This window comes from Petaurus breviceps, unplaced genomic scaffold (genome assembly GCF_028583685.1).
Source record: "Petaurus breviceps papuanus isolate PSGF00001 unplaced genomic scaffold, PetGlider_PUasm1.0 99, whole genome shotgun sequence".
Taxonomy (NCBI): Eukaryota; Metazoa; Chordata; class Mammalia; order Diprotodontia; family Petauridae; genus Petaurus; species Petaurus breviceps.
This window is the reverse complement of record NW_027187465.1, coordinates 20,160,910-20,188,208: the sequence shown is the minus strand read 5'-3', so window position 1 is coordinate 20,188,208 and position 27,299 is coordinate 20,160,910. Positions and strand designations below refer to the sequence as shown.

At 43.0% G+C, this 27,299-nt stretch overlaps 1 protein-coding gene across 3 annotated transcripts in view; it reads left to right on the top strand.

Moving 5' to 3' along the window:
* Positions 1-26,919, top strand: part of RPH3A (rabphilin 3A) — a 171,223-nt gene extending 144,304 nt beyond the window's left edge. For all 3 annotated transcript variants that reach the window (XM_069081461.1, XM_069081460.1, XM_069081459.1), the window contains 6 exons: positions 3,455-3,581; positions 10,533-10,589; positions 12,402-12,556; positions 18,201-18,282; positions 20,040-20,136; positions 24,142-26,919. In XM_069081461.1, the coding sequence (XP_068937562.1) occupies positions 3,455-3,581; positions 10,533-10,589; positions 12,402-12,556; positions 18,201-18,282; positions 20,040-20,136; positions 24,142-24,272 (649 nt within the window). In that variant the 3' untranslated portion in view covers positions 24,273-26,919. The remainder of the gene's footprint in view (positions 1-3,454; positions 3,582-10,532; positions 10,590-12,401; positions 12,557-18,200; positions 18,283-20,039; positions 20,137-24,141) is intronic.
* Positions 26,920-27,299: the final 380 nt, after the last annotated feature.

Genomic DNA, 27,299 nt, shown 5'->3' with positions numbered 1-27,299 from the left:
AGATCTTCTTGGGCCAGATAGAGCCAGTCACCCAAGTTGGAAATGTGAGTGGCATCCCAGATTCTTCTTCCCTCTCCTTCACTCCCCATATCCAAACAGTTGGCGAGCCTGGTTGATTCTACACTCCCACCCCAACCACATCTCTTGCATCTCTTCCCCTCTCCCCCTCCACACATAACTACCACCCTAGTTCAGACCCACATTACCTTTAGTCTGAAGTATTGCAATCACCTCCTGCTTGGTCTCCTTGCTTCCATTCCCTCCCTCATCCTTCAGTCCATCTTCCACACAACTGCCAACATCATCTTCCTAATGCCCTTGCCTTTCTCCTGCTGAAGACTCTTCCGTGGCTCCTCATTCTCCCTGAATAATATACAGCCTGGCACTGGAAGTTGTCCAATGTCCAATCAAGTCTATATTCCCAAGTTTATTTCATACTCTTCTTCAGGCATTTTGCAGAGTCAACAGGGATTCGGGCCTGACACTGTCTGTTGTGACCCTGGTGACATATAAAAAAAACTTTGAGACATAATTTCTGAGTAATGCATCATTTTATTCATCATAGTTAGCAAATAATTAATGAAAGGATGGTCATTTGGCCATCTCTCATAAACCAAAGATGCTCAGTGCTTATATATCCTTGAAAGAGTGGGTGTTCCCAACAGGCAGCAATCAACTCTGATTAGTTAACAATTAATAAGAGAATGAATATTACAATGAGAGATGGGTTTATTCTAATGAGGGGCTGGGGGAAGCGACCCTAATTGCTCAGTCTTAGACAAAGAGACTTATCTCTGCCCAGACTACCCCTTCTAAGGCAGTCTAGAAAAAAGGGGAAATGTACTTCCCCTCAGACCTCTCTAACTAAGACACAATAAGCCAGAATTCACCTGGACCGAAATCTCTTTACCTTTTGAGCAGATCTCCATTTTTCTAGTTGGGATTTCATCTCATTATTAGCCCTGGGCTTCAGAGGCTGGCTGAATAACCCTACAGGGGCTGATTGCTTAATGAGGAAATAGAAAGGAAACAAACCTTAGTCCTAATTCAATAGTTGGTTATTAATGTAAGAGAGAAATAACCATTTCTCTTACTCTGGACTAGTCACTTAATCTCTCGGTGCCTCAGGCCACCCTTTAAGACTATAAGCTGCAGTTTAGCTGTGGATCTGCATAGGTAGATGGAGTTTCCTCAGTGGGAGTTCACTATCCTGATGAAGCCATAGATCCAATCCCCTACACCCTCTCCCCTCCAAAACCAAAGAACAAATGATAAATATTCTACATTCCAAGCAGACTGGTCTACTAAAGGGACTTTCTTGATGTCTCTAGTTCTTAGCAATCTTCCCATCTTCAAATCATCTCCTATTCACTTCTCTGTATAAATTCTCTATTCCTTTAGTAGAATGTAAGCTTTTTGAGGGTAGTTGTCTTTTTACATTTCTATTCCCAATACCTAGCCCAGTACCTGGCATCTAATAAGCTGTTACTATATTTTTTTTCCTGGAGGCAATTTGGGTTAAGTGACTTGCCCACAGTCACACAGCTAGTGTCTGAGGCCAGATTTGAACTCAAGTCCTCCTGATTCCAGGACCAGTGCTCTACTACTCCTTAATGAATTTTTTTTTTAGAGCAATCGGGGTTAAGTAACTTGCTCAAGGTTACACCATGGCCAGGTGTTTCTGGGTGGGTGCTAACTGTCCGAGCCCAGATTAGATCCCCAGGTCATCCTGACACTGGAGCCGGTGCTCTTACTAGCTGTGCTACCTGGCCACCCCACCTTAATGAATTTTTAAAAATGGGAATTGTTGAGCTGATCATGGTAGCACATGCCTACTCTCCCTGCTACTGGGGAGGATGAAGGTGGTGGTTCGCTTGAGCCCAGGAGTTCTGAGCTGCAGTGAGGCTATGGCCGATCGGATGTTCTCAATTCAGTCTGACACCAATATGGCAAGCCTTCCTGAGTAGGGGGACACAAGGGTACTTAAGGTGAAGCAAACCAGTCAACTCAGAAAAAGAGCAGATCAAAGCTTGTGTACTTATCACCAGTGAGGATGATCCCATGAGTGGCTACTGCCCTTCCAGCCTGGGTAGAATATGAAGACCCAGCCTCAGCTTTTACAAAATTAATTATAAATTAAAGTGAATTATTGAATTGTCCATAGTCACATAGGGAAAGCCAGTTTAGGCTGGCTTTATTGTCTTTGAATTGTCTTTTACAATTTATTGTCTTTTAAATTAAATTTAAATAACATTTAAATTAAATTTTAATTTATTGTCTTTTAAATTATTAAAAAACTAATTAAAGCAGTTTAGGTTGGCTTAAATGTCTCTATCCAGTCTAGCCAGTGCTAAGGGAAGTGGGAAGTGTTGTAAAAAGTGTGATGAATTTGGACTCAGAAGAGTTGAGCTCAAATCCCGGCACTGCTACTTACTACTTATGAAATTTGAAGCATGTCTCCAATTTTCCAGGACTCATTTTTCTCCTCTACAAAATGAAAGGCATTGGACTAGTTCAGTGATGTCAACCTCAAGTAAAAACAGGGGCCACTAAGTTATACATAAGCAGAAACATATTAACTCAGAAAGCCACATATTAATATTATCTATGTTCTATTACATTTTTGTTTATTTGTTTTGTTATTATTGTTTTTATTTTAGTTTTATTTATTTCGCTATTTTACTTATCTATCTGTTTGTTTCCATTTTAATCTGGTTTTGCCACATTTGGGCCAGCTTTGACACCTTTGGCCAAGATGACTTCTCTTCCAACTCAAAGTCTATAACCTCACGATCTTTTTCTACCTATCAGGGCATATAGAGAACCAGTCTTGAAACCAGGAAGAACTAGTTCAAATTCCACTTCTGACATAAACTCACAGTGTGATCTGGGACAAGTCATTTGATCTCTTAATAGTCCAGGCAACTTCGAGCAGAGGAGGTACCAATCTGCATTTGTGGAGGGAGTTTCCTTGTAAGAGAGTTCCCGATAATAATGAAATCAAGAATACAGGGCCTATTTCTATCCTTATCTTTTTTCAACTGAATACCAAATAGAATGGTGCAAAGAGTAAAGACTTGGAATCCAGAGACCGTTCACTTGCTGTGTGACTTTGAGCAAATCATTTCCCCTCTACAGGCCTCAGTTTCCCTATCTGTAAAACGAGTACAATAATACCTGTCCTTTCATCCCATAGGATGGTTGTGAGCATTAAATGCTACAATTTATGTAAAGTGCTTTGTGATAAGAAAGCTCCATGTAAATGCCAGTTGTTACTATTTACTAGACTGTCAACACCTCGAGGGCAGGCGTTGTACCTTGTTTCATGTTTTCTTCCTGAGCTCCCAGCACAGAGCACTGACCAGCGCATGCTTAATTAATTTTAGTCCAGTGCAGTCTATTGTTTGATCTCTATGATTATCATCATTCACACTTGTTATCATTCTTATCTCAGGATTTCTGTCTGCGATGAGGACAAGTTCGGCCACAATGAGTTCATTGGAGAAACCCGATTCTCCCTGAAGAAACTGAAGCCTAATCAGAAGAAGAATTTCAACATCTGCCTGGAGCGGGTCATCCCTGTGAGCTAATTAGTTCAGTTCAATTCACCAAACATTGATTACGGCTTACTATTTCTCTTCAACCTCCTACACTGTGCTAGACCCTGGGGATAGAGTCAAAAAGGAAACAGACTCTGCCCTCAAGAGGTTTATATCCTATAAAAGGAAACAATGTGTCTGCAGATAAGTAAAAATGAAGTAATTTCAGGAAGGGGAGTACTAACCATATGGAGGAGAAATTGAAACTGATCCTTGAAGGGACACAGTATTCTGACAGGTGGAGGTGATGCATGCAAGTGTGGGAAACAGCCTGTGCAAAGGTGTGGAGGTTGGAGATAGAAGACTATACACACATATACATATACATGACATATACATCTATATACATTTATATAGATGTATATGTATAGATATACACACCTGTATATGTTATATATATGAAGATACACACATATGTGTGTATATATGTATGTATAATTATGTGTGTATATATGTATGTATGTATGTATATAAGATAACAGTTAAGCATGAGAAAGAAGGTGCAAGAGGCTGAGATTTGGGAGGGGAGGAGTGAAGGGCATGGTCATCTATCAAAGACAACTCCAGTAGGAGGTTTAAGGAATTGTTATAATAACAATGACAGCTGGGTAGCTTAGTGGATAGAACACTGGACATAAGGTCACAAGGATCTGAGTTCAAATCCTGCCTCAGACACTTACTAGCTGTGTGTTTCTGGCTAAGTTGCTTAACTTTGACCTGCCTCAGTTTCCTCACTTGTAAAATGGGGATAATAATAGTACTACCTTCCCGGGATTATTGTGAGGATCAAATGAGATAATACTTGTAAAGCACATTGTAAAATTGAAAATGTTATATAAATGCTAGCTGTCATTATTATTGCTTATATATAATATAATAATATATTATTATTGTTAATAATAATAACATCAGTAATTTTGAACTATACTTGTAATCTCATTGGGAAGTCTGAGGAAACCTCCCAATGCAAGCGGACTTTTTGTCTGCAATGTATAGTCTCAAAAACAACCTAGAACTGAGAGGGGAGCTGCCTACGACGTACCAGGCGTTTGGCTGAGCGTTTCAAAGACACAAATGTAACAGCCATGTCCTCAAGGAGATTACAGTCCATTTCACATGCCTTTACTTCAAAAGACCTTGACAATTTACCAAGCACTTTGATGACCATGATCATTATATAGGATACCTTCAAGAAAAGTGTGGGTAACCACCAGTTGAAGCTATTGATGCTGGGAGTTTTGGTCGTGTAGAGATTGAAGTCCCTTCCAGCTCTGTCTGACATTTCGTGATTCTAGTACTAATTATAGCTCTCATTTATTAGCACTTTAAGATTTGCAAAGAGTTTACAAATATTACTTCATTTGATCATCATAGGAACCTGGGTATCATTACAATCATCTCCATTTTACAGATGAGGCTACTGGGGCTCCTCAGCTTAAGTGTCTTGGCCAGGGTCACACACTAGCAGGTGTTAGAAGCAGGATTCAAACTTAGGTCTTTTCAATCTCAAATACAGTGGTTTGTCTACCACCCAGATGCCTGGTTATGTTATGCTGTGATTTCATTGGGTTCTCAAAACAGCCCTCAGGAGATAGGCAAAACAAAGGATTATTTCCCCATTTTACAGATTTAAAAATCTGAGGGTTCCAATGGTAAAATGTTCTTCCCTAAGTCACATGGCTAGCAAGAGGCAGAGGTGGGATTTGAACCCAGCTCTGTTTTAACCTGAGATTCTGCTTTCTTGAACTCAGATCTTCTGACTCCCACTGCAGGGTTCTCAATAGTGGACCCAGGGAGAATTTGATAGTAAAATGTGACAGACTACATTAAGGGTCAAATGAGGATTAGGAAAGCTTAGAAGAGGTCTGGGAAGTGTGTTCATTCGTTCAGTCAACAAATGTTTATTAAATGCTTCCACTAAATATTTTCTGAGTCCCTACAATGTTCAAGGTTCTGCTTTAGTAGGTACAAAGAAATGCCAAACACGATCCCTTCCCTCAAGTTGCCTATGGACTTACAGGAGAGTTAGTCAATCAACAAACATTTACTAAGTCCCTACTATGTGCAGAGGACTGTGCTCAGAGGAGGGGAAATGCAAAGCTTAGCTAAGACACAGTCCCTGGTATTGTACTGTTTACTAATTAACATTAATTAAATATTATGCTATATATAATAAAGATGAATTAAAATGAGTAATTTCATAATTAAAGCTAAGTGTTTAATAAGGGGTAAGAAACCAATCCAAACGATAATGATGATGATTGATGATGATAGAGCTCAGAGGCCATCAATTTCAACTCCCTTATTTTACGACTTAGGAAACTGAGGCCCAGAGGTACAAAGGGATGTACAGGAAGTGACCACAGCAGATTTCAAATTTAGGCCTGAGAGTATAAAGCCAGTATTCTTTCCACTATAGCACAATCATATGGTGATTTAAGGTTTGCAAAGCATTTTGTGTCGTCTTTCATTTGATACTCACATGAGTCCTTTGAGCTGCTGGAGACTTTATTTTTCCCCATTTTAGAGGTGAGGAAACTGAGGCTCAGACCTAGGTTGGGGGACAGAGTCAGACAGATAGCAGAAGCAGGATTCCATCCCAGCTTTCTCTGCACTCCTAGTCTATCTCTCTTCCCACTCTGTTATAGGGATGTGGACCATGAGACGGGGTCTCTACAGGGAAAATGTTCTCTAGTCTCTATTGAACAAGCTAGACCGTGAAGGAAAGGTAGGGTCTGGGCAGGGACCCAGGAGGGAGTGAATGGTGGTTGAAAAGGCATGGAGGTGGGGAAGAATAAGCAAAGCATGGGAACAGATTTAAGAGGGAAATGACAAATCTCTGGTGGCACCTCCTTAATCCCAGCCTCTTTCTCCTCATGGTAGAATTGCTGAATGCCAAGAGGAACCGTGGAGAATGCTCAGAGCTGTGAAGTGCCTCAGAATAGGGGATGTCAGAGTAGGGAGGGGCCTTAGAACAGGAGATGGCAGGACTGGGAGGGGCCTTAGAACAGGGGATTTTAGAGTTGAGAAAGACCTTAGAACAGAGGGTGTCAGAGCTGGGAGGGACCATGGAACACGGAAGGTCAAAGGTGGGTTGCACCTTAAAACAGTGAATATTGGCACTCAAAGTAGAATATAAACTACTCAAGGATAGGGGCTAATTTGCTTTTACCTTTGTATCCCCAGTGCCTAGCACACAGTAGGTACTTAATGAAGGTTAGCTGAATTCTTGCACTGGATGGGAGAACATATCTTCCAAATTTATAATTTGATAGATGAGGAAACTGAGGTCCAGAGACGGGAAATAGGCTGTCCAAAGCCACCTGATGTGAGTGGCTGCTCCTGGCCTGGAGTCCTCCCTATGCTGATGCTCTTTGTTCCCTGTCCCTCCACCTTACAGCTGAGAGTGCATCCCTTTTCAGGAAGCAGGTATGGGGGATCTTGGGGGCACAAGAGATCCTGCAGCAGCAGCAGCAGCAGGTCACCATACGGTCCACCAGACACCCTCAAGGAGCTTGTAATTTAATTGGGGAAAACAACACACAAAAGGGGGCAGGAAAGCTGAGGAGTGGGGAGGAGAACAGGGGGTACTGGGCCCAGAAACATCTTGTTCTATGGAGTTAAAACCAGGCAGAGTAGCAGATGCAGAGTGGAATGAGCCCAAAAGTCCAGTTTCTGCCCTCTCTAAAGGAAAGCATTGGGAGGAGTTTGGGTCAGAGAAAGCGGGGGTTTTATTGGACCATATAAAGGGAGCTAAGACTCACATTTATACTTAGGTAAAGGAGTTGGTTTTATCAGTCCCAGAAAAGGGTCCATATTCTTCCTCCATAGCTGACTAGAAAGGATTTTCCAGCTGCTGAATGGGGTAGCTCTGCCATGACTGATGAGTAGGGGGTAGAGGGAGAGAAATTCCCCTCCGCCCATGGGTCTCGTCCACTGGCAAAGGAATGCCCTCCCATAAACAACTGCTCGATGATGTTTTTATATAGGCTCAAGGGGCATAACTGAGTCTTTCAGGAGGTGACTAGTTGTGTCCTATGTGGTGTCAGTTGTCCTCATCCAATCCAGGGCCCAAAAGCTTCTCAGGGTTCTTTCTACCTGGTTATGAAATTGTAGGGAAACTCTTTAATGGAAATAAGGGAAGTCCTGAGATCACTATTGTAAAAAAAATAATTAATGTATTGGAAATACAATTGACCAAAGTCATGCATTCAGGAAGAGTCAGAGGTCAGGCTGGAACCCATTGTCCAACCCCACAGCCCACCATTAAAGTCAGTCAATATCGCTCAATAAGCATTTATTAAGTACACATCATATGTTCAGTGCTGGGGATACAGATATAGGCAAAGACAGGGTCCTCATCCTCAGTGAGCTCACATTTTCATGGAGACACATGCAGACAACTAGATTACCAGGGCTTGTGTTCAATTATTTCAGTTGTACCTGGCTCTTTGTTTCCCCATTTGGGGTTTTCTTGACAAAGATGCCAGAGTGGTTTGCCATTTTCTTCTCCAGCTTATTTTACAGATGAGGAAACTGAGGCAAGCAGGGTTAAGTGACTAGACCAGGGTCACAAAGCTAGTAAATATCAGAAGCCAGATTTTAACTGACACTAGGCCTGGCACTCTATCCACTGTACTACCTAGCTGCCTAGAGATTACCAGAGTAGATGGGAGGCAATCTCTGAGGAGTGGCAAGGCAAGGAGATGAGAGGGGAAACCAGGAAAGACCTTTTGTGGAAGGTTGAGCTGAGTCTTGAAGTAAGTCAGTGAAGCCAAGAGGCAAAGGTGAGGAGAACATTCCAGGCACGGGGGACGTCCAGTGAGAAAGAAGCTGGGAGAGGGTGGATCACATACTAAAACTAACAAGGAAACACCAGCGTTCTCTTCATTGCCAAATCTAATGGCCCTTTCGCAAACCTCATTCTTCTTGGTTTCTCTGCAGCATCTGACATTGCCTTGATTTCCAGCATTTGACATTGCCCTAATTTCCCCAGGGTGGTGGACATGGGGGAAGGGATGGGAGCAGGGCTGCATAAGAAAGACCTGGCGTGTTTTCTTCAGCAATACCTTTCCTTGCCTGCCCTCTGCTGGAGTTGCTAGTGAACAGGAAAGTGAACCAAAAGAAAGAAGTGAAGAATCAGAATTCCAGAATGTCAGAGCCAGGAGGGAGCTCAGAGGCCGTTAATCCCAGCTGCCCTCATTTTTCAGAGAAGGAAACTGAGGCCCGGAGAAGGGGAGAGTGACCTACTGAAGTCACATGGTGACTGATCTGGATCTTGAATCCCAGCTCCTTCACGTCAATAGGAATGGCTTCCTTCTTTGTCCTCATATCCCCAGTGCCTAGCACAATGCCCGATACCTGTTGTTATTGTTCAGTCATGTCCAGCTTTCTGTGACCCCATTTGTAGTTTTCTTGGCAGAGATACTGGAATGCTTTGCCATTTTTTTCCTTCTCCAACTAATTTTACAGATGAGAAAACAGAGGTGAGCAGGGTTTAGTGATTTACCCAAGGTCACGCAGCTAGGAGTTGTCTGAGTCTGGATTCGAATTCAGGTCTTCTGGACCCCAGACCTGGAGTTCTATCCACTGTGCCACCATAAATACTTGTTGATTGATTGTCTTTAAATAGCTCAGCACGTAGCCTAGTGCTTGGCACATCGCAAGGGCTTACTAAAGGTTTGTTGATTTGATTGGACCTAGGTCTTCTGATTCCTGTTTTAGGGCTCTTTCACTACCCAGAGTTTGGGCTCTTGAGTAGTGTTAACAGAATTTTAAATATAGTCCAGGCAGGCCAGAGACAGGAGTGCCAAGAAACAAATAGCAGCTTGATTTATTACTTTTGGAGTGAGGAATGCTCCCCATGCTGGAGTTTAAGGCACAGCTTATTTACATAAATCACAAGTGGGGAAAGAGGTAGAGGAAGAAGGATTACAAAACAATCAAGTTGAGGGCCTAAGTGGTTTCCCAGGACAAGCCTAGGAGTACAGGTGTTCCAGAGGCCTGTGGGAATAGTATTGTTTCAAGTCTTTGGGGCTCATTACTTGGTGGGGAGTTCTGGGATGGGAACAGGTTCTACAATCTTTGATTCATTTCACTTAAGATACACAGGCACAAGAAAGCAGTGATTGTGAGTGTTGTCGAGGGTTTGATCGATCATTTCAAGGTGTGTGGTGAGCTTCTGACTCCCAAGCCAGAAGAGGCAGCTCTGAGAAATTGAAATTATTAGGATATTCATTACACATATCATATTGCTAATATGAAAGTCATAATACCCTGCACAGTAGTAACAGGTTTCTCTATCACACCTCAAGGTTTGCAAAGTAATTTATACACACTATCTCATTTGAGGCTCACAACAGCCCTGGGAGGTAATTAGGTGCTAGAAGTATCATTTTACAGATGAGGAAACTGAGGCTTTAAGATGTGAAGCAGCTTGCCTTTGGTTACACAGCTAAGGCTTTACCTCTGATTCATGGAATCTCAAACTGCTTCTAAGACCTTCCTTTGCTGGTTTCTCTCTAATTCACAATGTATTTTGTCTAGGTTTTGAATTTACCTCTTTGTGTGCATATTGTGTCCCTGCTCCCCTCCCAGGACAAGGCAAGTTTCCTGAGGGCAGGAAGCACCTAGCTCTTACTTGGTGCGTAGTAGGTGCTTAATAAATGCCTGAGACATTGAATTAAAACATCAGAAGTGGGATTTGAACTCACGTCTTCCTGAATCCCATCCAATCTGTGTGCCAGAGCTCATGTGGAGTTTCTGTTCCTATTTATCTGCCAGAATAACCCTCATACACTAAATTGTTTCTTTCTTCCCTCCCTCCCTCCATCCTTTCCTTCCTTCCTTCCTTCCTTCCTTCCTTCCTTCCTTCCTTCCTTCCTTCCTTCCTTCCTTCCTTCCTTCCTTCCTTCCCACTTTTTCTCTCCTAAGATGAAGCGAGCTGGTACCACAGGATCAGCAAGAGGCATGGCGCTCTATGAAGAGGAGGTGAGTTGACACTGTGAGGCTGCTGATGCCAGGCAGAAGTCATCACAATATCTGTCTGTCTGTCTGTCCCTCACCCTCATCCCCATTCATCTAGGGCATGGCTCTAACCCACTGTTCTTCCCTTCCCTCCCCTCACATGCACACACACACACACACACACACACACACATACAAACACACATTACCAGTCTGATTCCCACAACAGATGCTCAGTGTTGGGATCTGTGACTTGGGATGGAGCGTGTAATGCCACTAATGGGTATCTCTATACTACTCAGCTAATCCAGAATCACTCACGTGTTCGTTTCAAAGAATGTTTCCGTCCTTCCTCCTTTCTTTCTTACTTCTTTTCTTATTTCTTTCCCTTCCTTTCTTTTCTTTCCTTCCTTTCTCCCTTTTTCTTCCTTCCTTTCTCTTCCTTCCCTCTCTCTTTTTTTCATTCTTTTGTTCTTCCTTCCTTCTTTCCTTACTTCCCTTTTTCTTTCCCTTCCTTCCTCTCTTTCTTTCCTTCTTCCTTTTTTCTTAATTTGGTTAGAAGGGATGGCTCATTGGGTAAGTGGGTAGAGGTAGATATATTCAGAATGAATATGATTTAAAAAGAAAAGGCATCTATACAAATAAGATGGGATTTTTAGAAGAAAAATTGTTTAAAATTAGGAGATTGAACTAGTGAAAAGCTTTTTAGCCCTTTTTATGTTTTCTTTCACAGCCTTTCTTTCATCTTCCCAGGGCTTGGCACAGAGGTGGTCCAGATCCCCTGAATACAAACCCAATACTTTCTATTGTACTTTCCCCCATTACCCCTTTCTGGTTCCTTGCTTCTCTCCTCCCAAAAATGTAGCAATCGCTTCCCCTGCTGCCCTTTCCAATCTAGAGGGCATGATATTAGCTCTCCATTGTTTCAGTGCCCTGTGAGTGGGGTTTCCCATTAGTGGCTAAATTCTCGCACTGAACCATCTGCACTCTTTTTCAGGTTGTTCCCATGACCTAGGATGTGAATTTGTGATAGCTGAGTGGGCTCAGGGCTCAGCCTCTGGCTCAAGGTTAGGGCTCAGTCTATGGACAGGATCATACTAGGGCTAGTCTAGGTGTGGTCAAGGGCAAGGCTCAGTCTGTGGCCAAGCTCACAGCTCAGTCTGAGACAGGGTAATAACTGATGCTTCTCCCAGATTAAGCTTTGACTGGGATTGAGGTTAAATCTGGGGTCAAGGTTCAGATTTATTCAGGGGTATGGGCAAGGCTCAATTTGTGGCCAAGTTGAGAATTGGATTTGGGCCCAGGGTCAGGGATCAAAGTGACATTGAGACCCAGCCAAGTGTACTGTAGAGGATGTGAAACCATGCCCTAAGCCTGAGCTTATGCTAGCCCAGTGCTCTTCTCCCTTCACAAGCAAACACAGAGACACACACACACACACACACATGTACATGCATGAACATGATTCCCACAATAGCTGCCTGGTCTTGTGATCTATAGCCTTGGATGGGGCAATATGGGATGGTTTACCCACTGAACTAATTTGCCCCTTGATTTCTCCCTTAACAAATGTTCTACATTGGGCATAGTGGGTCAGTTCATTTTAGTCTGTCAACAAACATTTATTAAGTTCTTTTCCTGTGGCAGACCCTGTGCTCACCACTGGGTATAAAAAGCAAAACCAAAAGCTCCTCAAGATGCCCACAACGGAATGGGATAAGCTGGTGGTTCTCACAGCAGGCGCCCTTCTCCTTGAGATGATGCCTGTTCAGGCTATCTCCCCATTCAATATCTCCATGTCCCTCACACAGCCTTGCTATCTTTTCTTTTTGTTAGCAAGTGGAACGTGTGGGTGACATTGAAGAGCGTGGCAAGATCCTGGTGTCACTCATGTATAGCACCCAGCAAGGAGGCCTCATCGTGGGGATCGTGCGCTGTGTCCACCTGGCCGCAATGGATGCCAATGGCTACTCTGACCCCTTCGTCAAACTGTGAGTCACTGGCTTGAGGCTGGGGAAAGGGAGCAGAAGGGGAGACATCCCATGAGAGAAGGACAGTGCTCAGAGACCCAGCATCTAGACAAGAAACAAGAGAAGGGATCAGTCGATCAGGCTGGGCTGCCAGGTGCCCACCATTTCCAAGGCATGCCAGATTCTGCTCCCTTAATCTGAGATGAAGGGGCAAGACAAGGCTGATGTTGCTGATCCCAAATCATGGAATCTGAAAGTGGGAAAGGAACTCATTGGCTACTTATTCCAGCCCATACATTGTGAAAATCCTCACTGCAATACACCAACAAGTGGCTAGTCAGCCGTGACTGGCCAGCCCTCCAGAGAGGGAGTGCCCACCACCACTCAGATCAGCCTTTTCCTCTTTTGGACAGCAATCATTGCTAGGATATTTTCTAACACAAAGCTCAGATTGTCCTCTTCTTGACTTCCACCTGTCGCTCTTGGCTCTGCTCTTTGGGGTCAAGTTTTTTTCAGCTGTGTCATGGACTCAAGGCCCTTCATCATCCTGGTTCTATCTATTGAAGGATGAAATTATTATTAAGAACACAGCTTTTTTTTTTCTTTTTGGGGGGGGAAGGCAGGGCAGCTGGGGTTAAGTGACTTGCCCAAGGTCACATGGCTAGTGACTGTTAAGTGTCTGAAACTGGATTTGAACTCAGATCCTCCTGACTCTATTCATTATGCCACCTAGGGCCCACCACAGCTTTTGACAAGGCACTCTAGAGGACATGGATAATAGATGTCTTCTGTCTACACCCTGCTTCCATGCCAGGCTTGTGATCTGTTTCCTGAACTCTTCATCTATTTCTCTTTCTGTCCATAGAACATGCTAATGAAGACATTCCTTTTGTTTCTTCTTTACCAGTTGACCCCCTCCATATATCCACCTTCTGCTTCCCGGATTTCCTCACATGATTAAGCCTTCTTTAAAAGAACCATTCTTGCTATATTTTTATTTTTATTTCCCAATTGTCTCCTCATGCCCTGCAACCAGAGGTCCTTCCCTATAACAAAGAGGAAAAGAAACAGAGAAAAAGATGGCTCAGCAAAATTCATAAAGCATGGTAGCAAGTCTGAGGATATATTATATGTTGTCCACCCATATTCCCTCGTCTCAGCAAAGAAGGAAAGGCAGCAGAGTCTTCTATCTCTTCCTTGGGGTATGACTTGTTAACAGCTAACATTTATATGGCACCTACTGTGTGACTATCACTGTGCCACTTTACACAACAACCTTGTGAAATAGGTGCTAATATTATCCCCATTTTACAGATGAGCACACTGATGCAGGCAGAGGTTCAGCAACTTGTCCAGAGTCATACAGCTAGTAAGTGTCCAAGGTTGAAGGATGAACATTCCTTCTCAATATAAAATGCTATCCTGTTTCTCTTGAGTAAATTATACCTATCCAGAACCATATTCCCAGTATGGGCTTCACTCTACCATTGCTTAGTAATACCTATGGGGCTAATTTTGCCCCCTCGCACAAAATTTGGGTATTTCTTGATAAACATTTGAAGCTATGGGTTTTGCCACTGCCTTCCTTCTTGGATCTTGTTTCCTGTGAACTTTTGAATGTCTCTACCGCCTTTCTTTCCAATTATAGCTGCCCTTTATGGTTTCTGCCTTGGTGACTATACATGACCAGTTTGTACCCTCTGGGGCTACCCCTCCTTGTACCTACAGGTTGTAGGTTGGGTTGACCCAGGTTCACAGTCATATTTTTAGCTCATGAGCCCACACAGGTAAGAAATAGCTCAAAGCAGTCACATTTCCTGACATGACATTGTGAAAGCAGTAGATACAAAACATTCTTCCCAGAAACCCAGGACATACTTTTATGGTGACACAGTGTCAGTTGACCAACACTTAGAGCCCGCTAGCAGAGAAGCACACAGGCCCTTAGGTAGTAGAGATGGAGTAATTGGCCAGCAGTCAGGAAGACTGGAACTCAAATGCAACTTCAGATACTTATTATCTGGCCAAATTAGTAGTAACTAAGTAAGCAGCATTTGTATGGCACTTTAAGGTTTGCAGAATCCTTTAAGATACCTCATTTGCTGCTTTTAACAACTCTGGGAGGTAGATGCTATTATATCCCCCTTTTTTGGAGGAAAGTGAGATTAAGTGATTTGCCTAGGTTTACACAGCTAGTGTCTGATTCTGGATTTGAACTCAGAACTTCCTGACTCCAGGTCTAGTGCTCTACCCACTACATCACCTGGCCACCCCTCTCAGTTTCTCTTTTCAGTTTGATTGATAAGTTAAAAGAGGTGGACTCAATGGGCTTTGAGATCCCTTCCATCTATAAATCATGTGTGGTGACAGTTGCTCACACCTCCAGGATTGGAGGTCCCCGATGACCCTTCCTTTCAGGAGTCCTCATGCTATTCTCCCTGGAGAAGAGAGAGAAATTCCTTCTCCACCTTCTTCCTCAGAGTTGAGAAATGATTCCTTTTCAAGAGCTGGGTTCTTCTTCCATAATTGACTCTCCTCTTGACTCCTCAGGATTTACTCCTGCTTCATCTAACTCCTAAGAGAATGTGTCTCTTAAAGGGCCATCAGTGCTGATCCTTGGTTATCTAGCCTCTAGTTCTATTTGTTCCGATGGAAGAACTTCTCATGCCTTGTAAAGAAATAACAGAGTACAGACATATCTTTGCATTTTGTTTAACACCAGATACTTCATCACCTGTTACCTGCTCCTTATCCTTTGAAATTTCATCAACTGAGCTGGGGGAAAATCAATAGAAGAAGGGGGAGATGGAATTGCCTCATTACATGTCACTGCAAAATTCTCCTGTGCTCTCTGCACTAATTCCAATGCAGATCTGACTTTAAATCAAAGCTTTCCACTGAATCCCACTGCCCCTAGCATCCATCATGCTTTATAAATGTGAAAATGACATAGAAGTGGGAGTTATCATCACACCCAGGCTTCATCTCAGAAGAATAGACTCTTGTTTGTGGTTTTTCTCAGCGATTATCCCTTAATGAGAATTAATTAACACAGCATCTCCAGTTCAGTGATGAGTTAGATACCGGAGATTAAAGTGACTGTGTTTTCCAGTTGTCACAAAAGAAATGAGCTTATTTGGGTGCTGAATTGTGTTTCATTAAATGCCAGCTATGAGAAAATTGATTTTAATAATCTTTCTCTCCCCCAATGGCTCTGAAAAGGTTTGTGTTTACATGACCACTTCTGAAATGAAAGTCATGGCTGCAATACTAATCAGCTACCAGGAATATATAGGATGTGATTAAGGAAAGAGACAGCACTCTGTGGTTTGGCAGAAGGGAAAGATATTTTGCATATAGTTTGGTTCTAATAATTTAGAGAACACTTCATATTCATATCAGAGTCACTTCTAGAAATAACTCATCCCCAGCACTGAACTTTCCCTTTTATCAAAGGAAAAGAGTTAAGTAAAAGCAATAGGTCAAAGTTACCACATCCGACAGTGTATGCAACACATTGGCCCAGTGTTCTGCCACCTCTCTGCCTAGATGATGGAGTCCTATCATATTGACTCTGCAATCAGAAGGCCTGGGTTCAGTCAATCAGTCAACAAGTAATTTATTAAGAGCCTTCTATGTGCCAGGAACTGTGCTAAATGCTGAGGATGTAAAAAATGGCCAAAAAATGGTCCTTGTTCTCAAAGAGCTCATGTTCTAATGGGGAAGACAGCATGCAAATGTATATGTGCATAACAGATGTGTACAGCATAATTGGGAGATAATCTCAACAGACTTCAGGGGGTATGTAAACTTGAATGGAGGAAAACCATATCCTCATTTCCACTAACCTTGGGTTCTCATTGTAATTCTATATAACTTTTTTTATGTGTTTAAAAACATTCTTCTGAGGAGTCCCCAGGCTTAACCACATTTCTGGAGGGGTCCAGACAAAAAAGCTGGGAGTCCCTGGAATATAGGCAAAAGCAAATAGTCCAACTTCTGTGGAGCATAGAGTGTGTGAGAGAGAAGAAATGTGTGATTATACTGGAAGGATAGACCACGGCCAGACTCTGAAGGACTTTGAAGACCAAACTGGGGAGGGGGCATCATATTTTATCCAAAAGACAATAGGGGACCCATTATGCTCACTGAATAAAGAAGTGACATATCAGATCTGCACTGTGGAAATATCCTTAGGCAACCACATGGAAGATGGAACAGGACCAGATGCAGGTGGATGAAATAGGTTATGACAATGGTCCAGGTGATTGGTTTTCTAAGTCAATATGCTGCCCACTGAGATCCTTATGTATGGTTTCTATTTGAATGTAACATAGGCTGAAGGCCTATGATGGTTGAAGCAATGGTCGTCTCTGCAGGACTATGTTCAGTTCCAGAAGTCACGTTTTAGGAAGGATTTTGATATGCTGGAGAACTGCCGATCAGTGTGGTCAATGATCTCAAGATTCTGCCATGTAAGATCAATCTCAAGATTCTGCCACTACTTGGAGGCACTTGAATGGTTAGCCCAGGGAAGTAGCCATCTTTAAATACATGGAAGGCTGTTATGTGAAAATGGGTCTGGCTTCCTCCTGCTTGGCCCCAGAGAGGGTAGGAAGACAATCTTTCCAATGGTTAGAGCTTTCTCAAAGATGAATGAACTGCTTTCGGTAGTAATAGGTACCATGTAGGTTCCTAAGCTCAGGATGGTGGACCGCTTGTTAAGGACACTGTATAGAAGATTCCTTTTTTTTTTGGTTATGAATTAGATTGGCATTGCTGGCTTCCTTTAAGTGCCAGCCAAAGTTCACCTTCTGCAGACCCCCACGATGCTTGTGCCTTCTCTCTGTTTATTATCTCCCATTTTTCTTATATAGGTCTTCCTTCTTTTTACATTGTTGTTTGTATTTTGTCTCTGCCATTAGACTATCAGTTCCTTGAAAGCAAGGACTATCTTTTGCCCCCCTCCCTTTTTATATCTCCAATGCTTAACACAATGCCTGGCACATAGTAGGTGTTTAATAAATGCTAGTTGACTGACTGACAGATGACCTCTGAAGTCCTTTCCAACTGTGACATTCTGTGATTTTGAAATTCAACCTCCATTAGCTATACTACAACTCTCCTCCAGAAACAGCCAGACAGGAGACAGAGTTTTTTTTTTAATCTGGGAAGATCTAGGTTCAAATGTCACCTCTAATACATACTGGCTATAAGAACTTGGGCAAGTCACTTAACCTCCTGGTACCCCGATGACTCTCTGTGATGGGCATCTTTACTTGCCAGAGGCCTATTGCCAGACCTCTCCATTTTTCTATGTATCTATGGGTCAGGTTACAATTCAGCGAACTGGCTGGTAGATTCCTGCCCCTATTGCCTTTCTTCTTGGCCCACTCCCTGCACCCTCATATAACTTCCATGACCTATGCTCCTACCCCATGGTTCTCCTCTAGCAGAAAACATGCCTTAGAATGACAAAGGTACACACAGCTCTCATCCACGTTGGATGGGAGTCTCCCAGCAAGGGAGGTGATAATCTGCCCTGATGAAGAAAGTTTCTCACTGAGAATTTCCTCCACTGATAAAATCACAGAGCCAGCCCCAAACAAAAAATAACAAGAACAATCAGACTTCTGTGCTGATGATACATACTGTTGCCCTACAGCTGGCTGAAACCAGACATGGGGAAGAAAGCCAAGCACAAGACGCAAATCAAAAAGAAGACTTTGAATCCTGAGTTTAATGAGGTAAGTGCCCTCCAAAGGGCCTGTGGAAGTCAGGTGGGAGAAAGCATGGGGAGAAAGTTTAAAAAATGGAGGCAGGTCTGTGAAATGGGGCAGATTAGAGTCTGTAGACTCATTGGCTGTCAGAGCTGGAAGAAAACCCATCTTCTCCTGGCACAGTTGGAGAATGTGGCCAACAGTAGTAAAGGGACTTGGCCAACATCATATGGAATGAGTGAAGGTCTTCCGGTCAACTTCAAATTCTGTTGACTTTTTTTTTGCTTTTTTGGAGGGCAATTGGTGTTAAGTGACTTGCCCAAAGTCACATGGCTAGTAAGTGTGTCAAGTGTCTGAGGCCAGATTTTAACTCAGGTCCTCCTGACTCCAGGGCTGGTGCTCTATTCACTGCACCACCTAGCTGCCCCTTCTGTTCACTTTCAATGGAAACAACCTCAAAGTGCACAACACATTGAGAGAGAAAGACAGACAGACAGAGGGAAAGAGACAGGGAGAGGAACAAAAAGACAGAGACAGACACATACAAAGAGAGACAGAGAGGGATGGATAGAGATGATAGAGATAGAGAAACAGATAAAGATAGAAAGTTAGAGATGATAGACAGAAATGATATAGACAGAGAGAGATAGAAATGATAAGTTAGAAATAGACATTGAGAACAAAATACCACCTGAAATACCAACCAAATCTGACCCACTTCCTTTTTTTGTATGGCTTGTGAGCTAGAACCCCAGGGCTTATATGGACCAGCTTCCATCTCGAGTGATTCTCCAAAATCATAGCTCTTTGGCTCTTTCTTCAATCACCTAGAGTTTCTTCAGGGAACTTCCAAATATAGCTTCTGTTTAGATCTCCATAAATGTGGGTGAAAAGGTCTTAGCTTTCAAAGTAACAGTGTATATGTGGAATGGGACCTGGGGGATTATCTCAAAGGACTCATCCAATTTCATATCCTGGCATTTAATGATTTTAAGTCATGGAAAACAATTGATTCCCTTTCACAACTAATTCATTCCCTTTCCCACTCTCACTATACCCCAAGTAAGTGTCAAAGGAGAGGAGATGATGTTAGAATTTGGGAGGGACCTTAGAACATGGAATGTCGGAGCTAAGAGAGATCTTAGAACAGAGATTGTCAGACTTGGAAGGGACCTTAGAACAAAAAATATCAGAACTAAGAGGGACATAAGAACTGAGAATGTCAAAACTTGGGAGGGACCTTAGAATACAAAATTCGAGAAGGACCTTAGAACAGAGAATGATGGAGCTAGAAGGAATTTAAAAGATTGTCTAGTTCAACCTCAGTTGACACAGGAGGAAACTGAGGACCAGAGCAGGGAGAGAGAGACAGAGAGAGAGAGAAAGAGAGGGAAGGAGGGAGAGAGAGGGAGCCTGTTGGCTTGGCTAACGTTCCACAGAAAATTAATGGATGAGTCTGGACTAAAAGCCAGGTCTGTGCCTCTGGTCTCCCAGTGCCTAGGTTCCCCTTTCCATGCTGCTTCCATTCCTGTTAGAGCAAGTTCTTCTTCAGTTGGATTCACTTGATACCACCAACAGTGCTTAAAGACCTTTGTAAAGAGAGGTATTTGTTAAAAGAGGATTCAGATTGGGATAGGAATTACCAGGCAGGAAGCCCCTCTCCATTTCCATTTCTGATGCCCTGGGTGCACAAGCATCTCTATATTGGCCTTTTTTTCTTGAGGATAGAAGGCATATGCCTCCAGTTGGAATGATATTGTTGTTTTCTCCCAATTCCTTTTCAGGAGTTTTTCTATGATATAAAACATAGTGATCTGGCCAAAAAGTCACTGGATATCTCTGTCTGGGATTATGACATTGGCAAATCCAATGATTATATTGGTGAGTATCGGGAGTATTGGGGGAGACATGGGGATTGTGTGGGCAACTTTATTCTTTCTCATTCAACTGAGAAAAGGGCAAGGGAGTGGAACTAGGAACAAGAGCTCCTCATTTGGCGGGGGGTGGGGGGGACCTGATTGACAATGCTTAAAATTAGCCTGGCAGCTAATTACAGTGGGCTAAGTGAGTCTGTACTCATTTGTTCACTTCCTCACCCCAATCTAGACAGCTCAACTTCAGGCAGAAGTTCTAAGACTGAGTAGATTACTCTACTAAAAGACAGATTAGCAAGAAGATCCAGATTTGTTCTCCTGGATCCTGGAGCCCCTTCCCTCCATGGCCACTGATCTCCCCAACAATCTAGCCCATGATGACTGGGTTTGTCCCAAGGCAGACTTTAGTGAGAATGGTGAAATGTCCTATCCCACCTTCCCAAGCCTCTGCTTCCTTTTCTCACCATCTCTGTGGCATCAAACCACATCATCTCTCCTTGTTGACCTGGTTTCCCAATCTCCCTTACTCTCTGATGGGGAATGAATATGTGGAAGGAAGAACATCTCAATCCAACAAGGCTTTAGAAGGTTGGACTACTGTCACTGTTTCACAAATGAGGCAACTGAGGTTCAGAAAGAGCAAATACTTGGGGCGGCTAGGTGGCGCAGTGAATAGAGCACCAGCCCTGGAGTCAGGAGGACCTGAGTTCAAATCTGACCTCAGACACTTAACATAAAACTAGCCTGTGACCTTGGGCAAGTCACTTAATCCCAATTGCCCTACCTTCCCCCCTCAAAAAGCAAAAAAAAAAAATAAATAAATAAATAAAAGAAGAAGATGAAGAAAAAAAAAAGGCAAATACCTAGCCCATAGTCATATAGCTGGTGAATGTCAGAGTCAAGATTTGAATTTAGGTCTCCCTCACTCCAGGTCCTGGAGCATACCTACTGTGCTCTCTGCTAATTGCTTCACACATATTATTTCTTTTGATCCTCACAACAGCCTTAGGAGGTAGGTGCTATTATTATCCTCATTTTACAGATTAGGAAACTGAGGCAGACAGATTAAGTGACTTACATAAAGTCACGCAGCTAGTGTCTAAATGTGTTTCAATAATAAATAAATACATAAATAAACGGCATCTGTATAGCACTTCCTACATGCCAGACACTGTGCTAAATGCTTTACAATGAACATCTCTTTTGATCCTATGTAACTTTAAGGTTTGCAAAACACTTCACAAATATTACCTCATTTGATCTCACAACAACCCTAGGGGGTAGGGGTTATTATCATCCCCATTTTATAGATTAGGAAACTGAGGCAGACAGAGGTTAAGTGGTTTGCCTAGGGTCACACAACTAGGTTCTAAACATGTTTTCATAAGAAATAAACAATAAATAGGAAGTGTTTGAAGCTGGATTTGAACTCGGGTTTTCTTGACTACAGGATCAGTGTTCTCTCTACCTAGTAGTGCCTATCACACTATATATATATCCCAGTATATGTGACAAGGACTCCAAGATCATAGAAATATATAGATATATACACATATACATATTATATACACACATAGACACACATATACACATGCACATGTACATATACATACATGTAGTATGTGTTTGTGTATATATGTATGTATATCTTTGCAAACTTCAAAGTATGTCTGCTGTTACTGACAACATTTATATAATTTTAAGGCTTGCAAAGCATTTTATAAATATCTCATTTGACCTTTATAAAAACATGGGGAAAAGGGTGCTGTTATGATCCCAGTTTTACAAATGGGGAAACTGAGGCAGACACAAGTTATCTGATTTGCTCAGGGTCACACAGCTAGCAAGTTATCTGAGGCAGGATTCGAACTCAGATCTTCTTACTCCATGGTCAGTGCTCTAACCACTGAGACTACCACTGCTTCTACTACTACCCTAAAATCATACATTTTAGATAGAGTAGGAAAGGCCCTTAGAGGTCATCTAGTCCTGCTTCTTCATTTTACAGAAGAGGAAACCGAGGCAAAATGAGGTTTAAGTGCCTTGCCCATAGTCCCACTGAGCACTTTGATACGTCTAGAATTATTCAGGGTAGGTGGCTAGGTGGTGCAGTGAATAGAGCACTGGCCCTGGAGTCAGGAGGACCTGAGTTCAAATCTGACCTCAGACACTTAACTAGTCATGTGACCTTGGGCAAGTCACTTAACCCTGATTGCCCTCCAAAAAAAAAAGATATGACTAGAATTATTCAGGGATAAAACCCATGAAATTATTAGCAAATACATATTTTTTAACCAGCTTTCATAATTCATTGATTCAGAGACCTCTCAGTGGGGGAACACCCTTTGTCTGACACAAATCACCACTTGTCTTGCCACATGTAATTTCAGGGAGCTGCCTGGGGCCAATTAGAGGGTAAATGACTTGCTCAAGTGGAACAACCAGCTTCTATTATGGCCGCTTGAACCCAGAGGTCAGCTCTCTCCACCCTGCAATACTACACCACTTCAAATGGTATAAGGTGAAGTAACTAGCACCAAACTGGGTGGCCTAGACCTCAAGCGCCCTAAGAGTTCAGCAGGAGGAGAGACCAGTGAGGATGGAAGTGTTGAGGGAAAGCTTCAGAGAGGAGGTGCTGGTCTTTGAAGAGATAGCTAGGAGTCCTTGTCACATATAATTCTTACTACAAACCAGTGTAGCCATTTGCTGGGTGAGCACTTCTGCCCCTTAGGTTATGTGGCTTCCTTCAAGATTCAGCTCTGATCTCTCCTTCTAGGCCCTCCCTGCTCCTAGCGCTTTCTGAGATTGCCTCTAATTTACTGTCTGTGTCTCATATATATGTAGCTGTTTGCTTGAGATCTCCCCCATAGAATGTGATCTCTCTGAGGTTAAGGACTGTGATCTAGACTTTGCTGAATCCCCAGTGAGGGATTCGAATACATGGCTTCCAAAGCCGCTTCTAATTCTGAATCAACGATTCAGTATTTCACAGTTCTTATTCTGCATGCAGTAGGTATGTAATAAATAAAATAGTGGGAAAAGCCCTGGCCTTAGAATCTTGCAACATCTGGAGTCTGATTTGAGGTGACAGGATTAGAAATTGAGAATTGGAAGGGATGCCAAAAGCCATCTAATCTAGCCACCTCATTTTACAGATAAGGAAACTGAGGCCCATGGATGATATATGACTTGCCCAAGTTCAAACAAGTAGAAAGAGGAAGATGTCAGATTTGAACCCAAGTTTTCTGACTCTAATGCTCTCTAATCTTGAAAGCAGATGTCTGCCTCTTCCAAAGGAGGGGGGGGGGGGGCTCTTAGTGTGTGTGTGAATTTCAGTGAGATAAAGGCAATTCACATTTAAAGTTTTCAAATATCTAAATCTGTAAGAGTCTGTGTGTTTGTGTGTATATGTGTGTATGTGCATGTGTGCGTATGTGTGTGTGTATGTGTGTGATCTTTTTCTGCCCAAACTCTCACCCTCACCATTGAGAAGCCTGGCTTCAAACACCCACACCAACACTTAGTAGGTGATTAATCTTGGACAAATTATTTGACTTCTCTGAATCTCAGTTCCCTCATATGCAAAATGGGGAGACGTGCACTCTCTTCCTCACAGTCTTGGAGGCATGAAAGGTACTTTAAAATACTTTAAAGCCTTAAAGCGTTTTAGAAATATGAATTATTATTAGTTGATATTGGTGTTATAAGGTTGGATGGTTAGTATGGGGTGTGTATAAATGGTCTTGAATACCAGGGATAGGAATTTGGAACTAATGAAATAGGGACATGGGGAGCAATTGTAGGTTCTTGAGCCAGAAATCTCTGAGCTGAGACAGTAAGATCCTTAGAAAGTGAGGTTTATGGCTTACTGGGATGGGGGTGCCATCAACTAGCCAGAATCTTCCCTCTCTTTGACAAGGGCAAAAGAAGTCCTTGGTTTTGAATGAGAGTTCTCTCCCTGTTGCTAAGAGAGTCCTCTGTGCCTGACCATTTCCTTGTTTCCCTGCTCTAGGTGGCTGTCAGCTTGGTATCACCGCCAAGGGGGAGCGCTTGAAACACTGGTATGAGTGTCTAAAGAACAAGGACAAGAAGATTGAACGTTGGCACAACCTCCAGAATGAGAACCACGTCTCGAGCGATTAAAGCTGGGGCCCTGAGTCCTACCCTCCTAGCCTACCCATTCCTCAGCTTTTCCCTCTGTCCCCCAGCCCTACCCCCAATGGCCCCTGAACTCCTCTCTCTAGACCTAGTGTCAGCTGTTCTGGGTCCATCAACCTGGCAGTCTCTCTGGCTCCCTCTGCTACATGCGCTGACTCCAGAAAGCTGCCTTGGTCTTCTTTTTCCTTACTTGAACCTACTTTTGAGGTTTCTTCCTTGCCTCTTAAATATGAGGGGACACTCACCCCCCTTTCACTCTTTCTTCCCCTCTTCTTTCTCTTACTATCTTCCATTTTCTTTCTTCCTCTATTATTTATTACTGTTCTCTTTCAATATATCTCCATCTTTTTTATTTTGTCTTTTTTCCATCTCTTCCCCTCTTTTCTTCCCTTGTTTCTTCTCTCTCTTTCTCCTTATCTTTTCCTCTATCTTCTCTCTTCCACCTTCCCTCTTTACCTCTCTTCTCTTTCTTTCTCTTTTTTCTCCTTCTTTCCATCTTGTCCTTGTTCTGTCTCTTTATCTTTCCTCATCTTTTCCTCTGTCTTTTTTTCTTTTCACTCTCTCTCCATCTCTCTTCTCTTCTTTATCATTGTCTCTCTGCCTCTGTCTCTCTCTTTCCCTCTCTTTTTTCTTCCTCTTGTCCCTGCTTCACAAAATTCCCTCTACCCTGCTCCCTTGTAATCTCAAAGCTAACAATTCGGGCTAGTGTCCCCTCCATGGGCTCCACACCTACTGACTATGAATCAGCGCTCCCTAAACTTCTAGCCTCCCTGGGTCAGAATTTAGGAACTTAGCTTGGATACTGGAACAGGGGAGAGATGTGGGAGGAGGAGCGATGCTGAAAGAGGTAAATGAGGATTATATCAGTTCCATTAGTATACATTTATCTACAAATCATATTGGATAAGTAGGGGGAAAAGATTCTCCATTGTAGAGGACTATACCCATATGATGTCTTGTGGTATACACAGTCACACACCTAACATTATGTTATAGTTTTAGAATGTGATAAATCTTGGTGTGCATCCACTCAACAAGTAACATGCAAAAATAATTAGGTGAAAGTGAGGGTTTGGGCAGAAGAACAACCTCACACACACACAAATACACACACGAGTCTAGCTGACTTAGGTGTTCAAAACTTTAGATGTGAATTACTTTGATCTCACTGAAGCTCACATACACACTAAGAGTACTGTTTCCCCCTTTTAAGAGTCAGGGGAGGCAGACATCTGCATTCGAGAGAGGAGAGACCAGACCTTAGTAACTTTCCTAAATATGCCTCTTCTGTCTCTGTCTCCTCCTCGCCCCCACCTCTTCCCTTCTCCCTCTCTAAGGGGGATAAAGTCAGAGATGTCCTTCTTAAAAGGTATTCATCATGGGTCTCACCTCACCCCATACGTCTGTCTCTGCCAGATCAACACAAACAGGACCAATGAATTCACTCTAAGAAATGCTGGGGAAAGCTGGAAATTCTACAACTTGGAGTCCTGTTGCACATGCCAAACACATTTTCTTCCTAGCTTCAGGGAAGGACCTGGTGGGTCTCTTATGGGTTCTCAGATTTCTCCCTCTCTCTACTGAATCTAGAGGAGCAGTTGAAGTTTGAGCAGAAGCCAGCTTTCTCTTACTGTGTGCCCACGGCTGAGGGGTGGGATGAGACAGGAGCTAGGGCGTGGAGGTCTTTAGGGTTGCCAGTCCATTAGGCATGCTCCCTACTGTCCTTTCCTCCAAATAGTCAATCAGTGAGTGATCTCCCCTTCCCATCTCCAAGTCTCTGTAACCTAGAGACAAATGAATGACCCTGCTTATTCTCTCTTGTCTTGTTTACAAGGGCTGCTGGGAGGAACACAGAGAGCCTTCAATGTGGGAATGCTTTGGTGTCAGAGGATGTACAAATGCCTTCTTCTCTTGTTATTATTGGCATTGTGACTAATGAACCTTTCTGCCTCTCCCTCTCTTTAGAATAGTGATGGCAAAAAAATATATAGCCTTGGAGTTTGGGAGAGGACAGGATTTTATTGCCTCAGTTCCGGGGAAGGACAGATGGGAGGGTAGGTTTCTCCCAACTTGGGGCATGTCTTCCACTCCTGTGGCCATCCCATTATGCTCCTCCCCACCTCTCTTTCCACCTGGAGACTCTTTCTAGGAAGACTAACCTAGTTCATGCTTTTTTGAAACTATCACTATCACTCCCTGTGATTGGCACCTGTAAGGAAAACTCATTTCTTGCCAGAGACCCACTGCCAGACATCTCTGTCTTTCTGTGAATGTATGGGGCCATTTGCAATTCAGCAAGCTGGCTGTAGATTCCTGTCACTGTTGTTTTTCTTGCGGGCACGCTTCTCCTATACAACACCATGATCTGTGGTTCCTGCTCCCTGGTTCTCCTTTAGAAGAAAGCATGCCTTACCTAGGGGTGGCAGCAGCACATACAATTCCATCTGAGCTGGCATTGGCCTTCTAGTTAGCATGTGTTGATCTCCCAGCACATCGGCTGGGTGACAAGCTCCTTCCAGCAGACATAATCCCCTGGCATAGAATCCTAGCGTCTTCCATTGCATGCACATTCGGTCGTATCCTCTATTTGTGATAATGTATCTAAAATAAAGTAGGATTCTCCAGGAAACAATGATTTTGTTTTTCTGTCTCTTACTTGGAAAATGAGGGAGTTGGGATAGATGGTCTCTAAGGCTCCTCCCAGTTCTGACCTTCCCTATTCTAAGGCCCTTCCCAACCCTGATATTCCCTGTTCTAAGGCCCTTCTGAGTCAGACATTCTAATAATCTGTGATTCAATAAGGCAGTGTGATATAGTGGATAGTGCACTGTGCTGGTCATCAGAAGACCACCCCCCCTCCCTCACAGTCCTAGCTTACCTTGAACAAGCTACTGCCCCCTTCTAGGACTCAACTCTTTCCTCTGTGAACTAATCAGTTTGGACAAGACAAATTCTAAATCCCTCGGAACTGTAACCCTGGGAACCTAGAGGTACTGCCTGTCACATACAAAA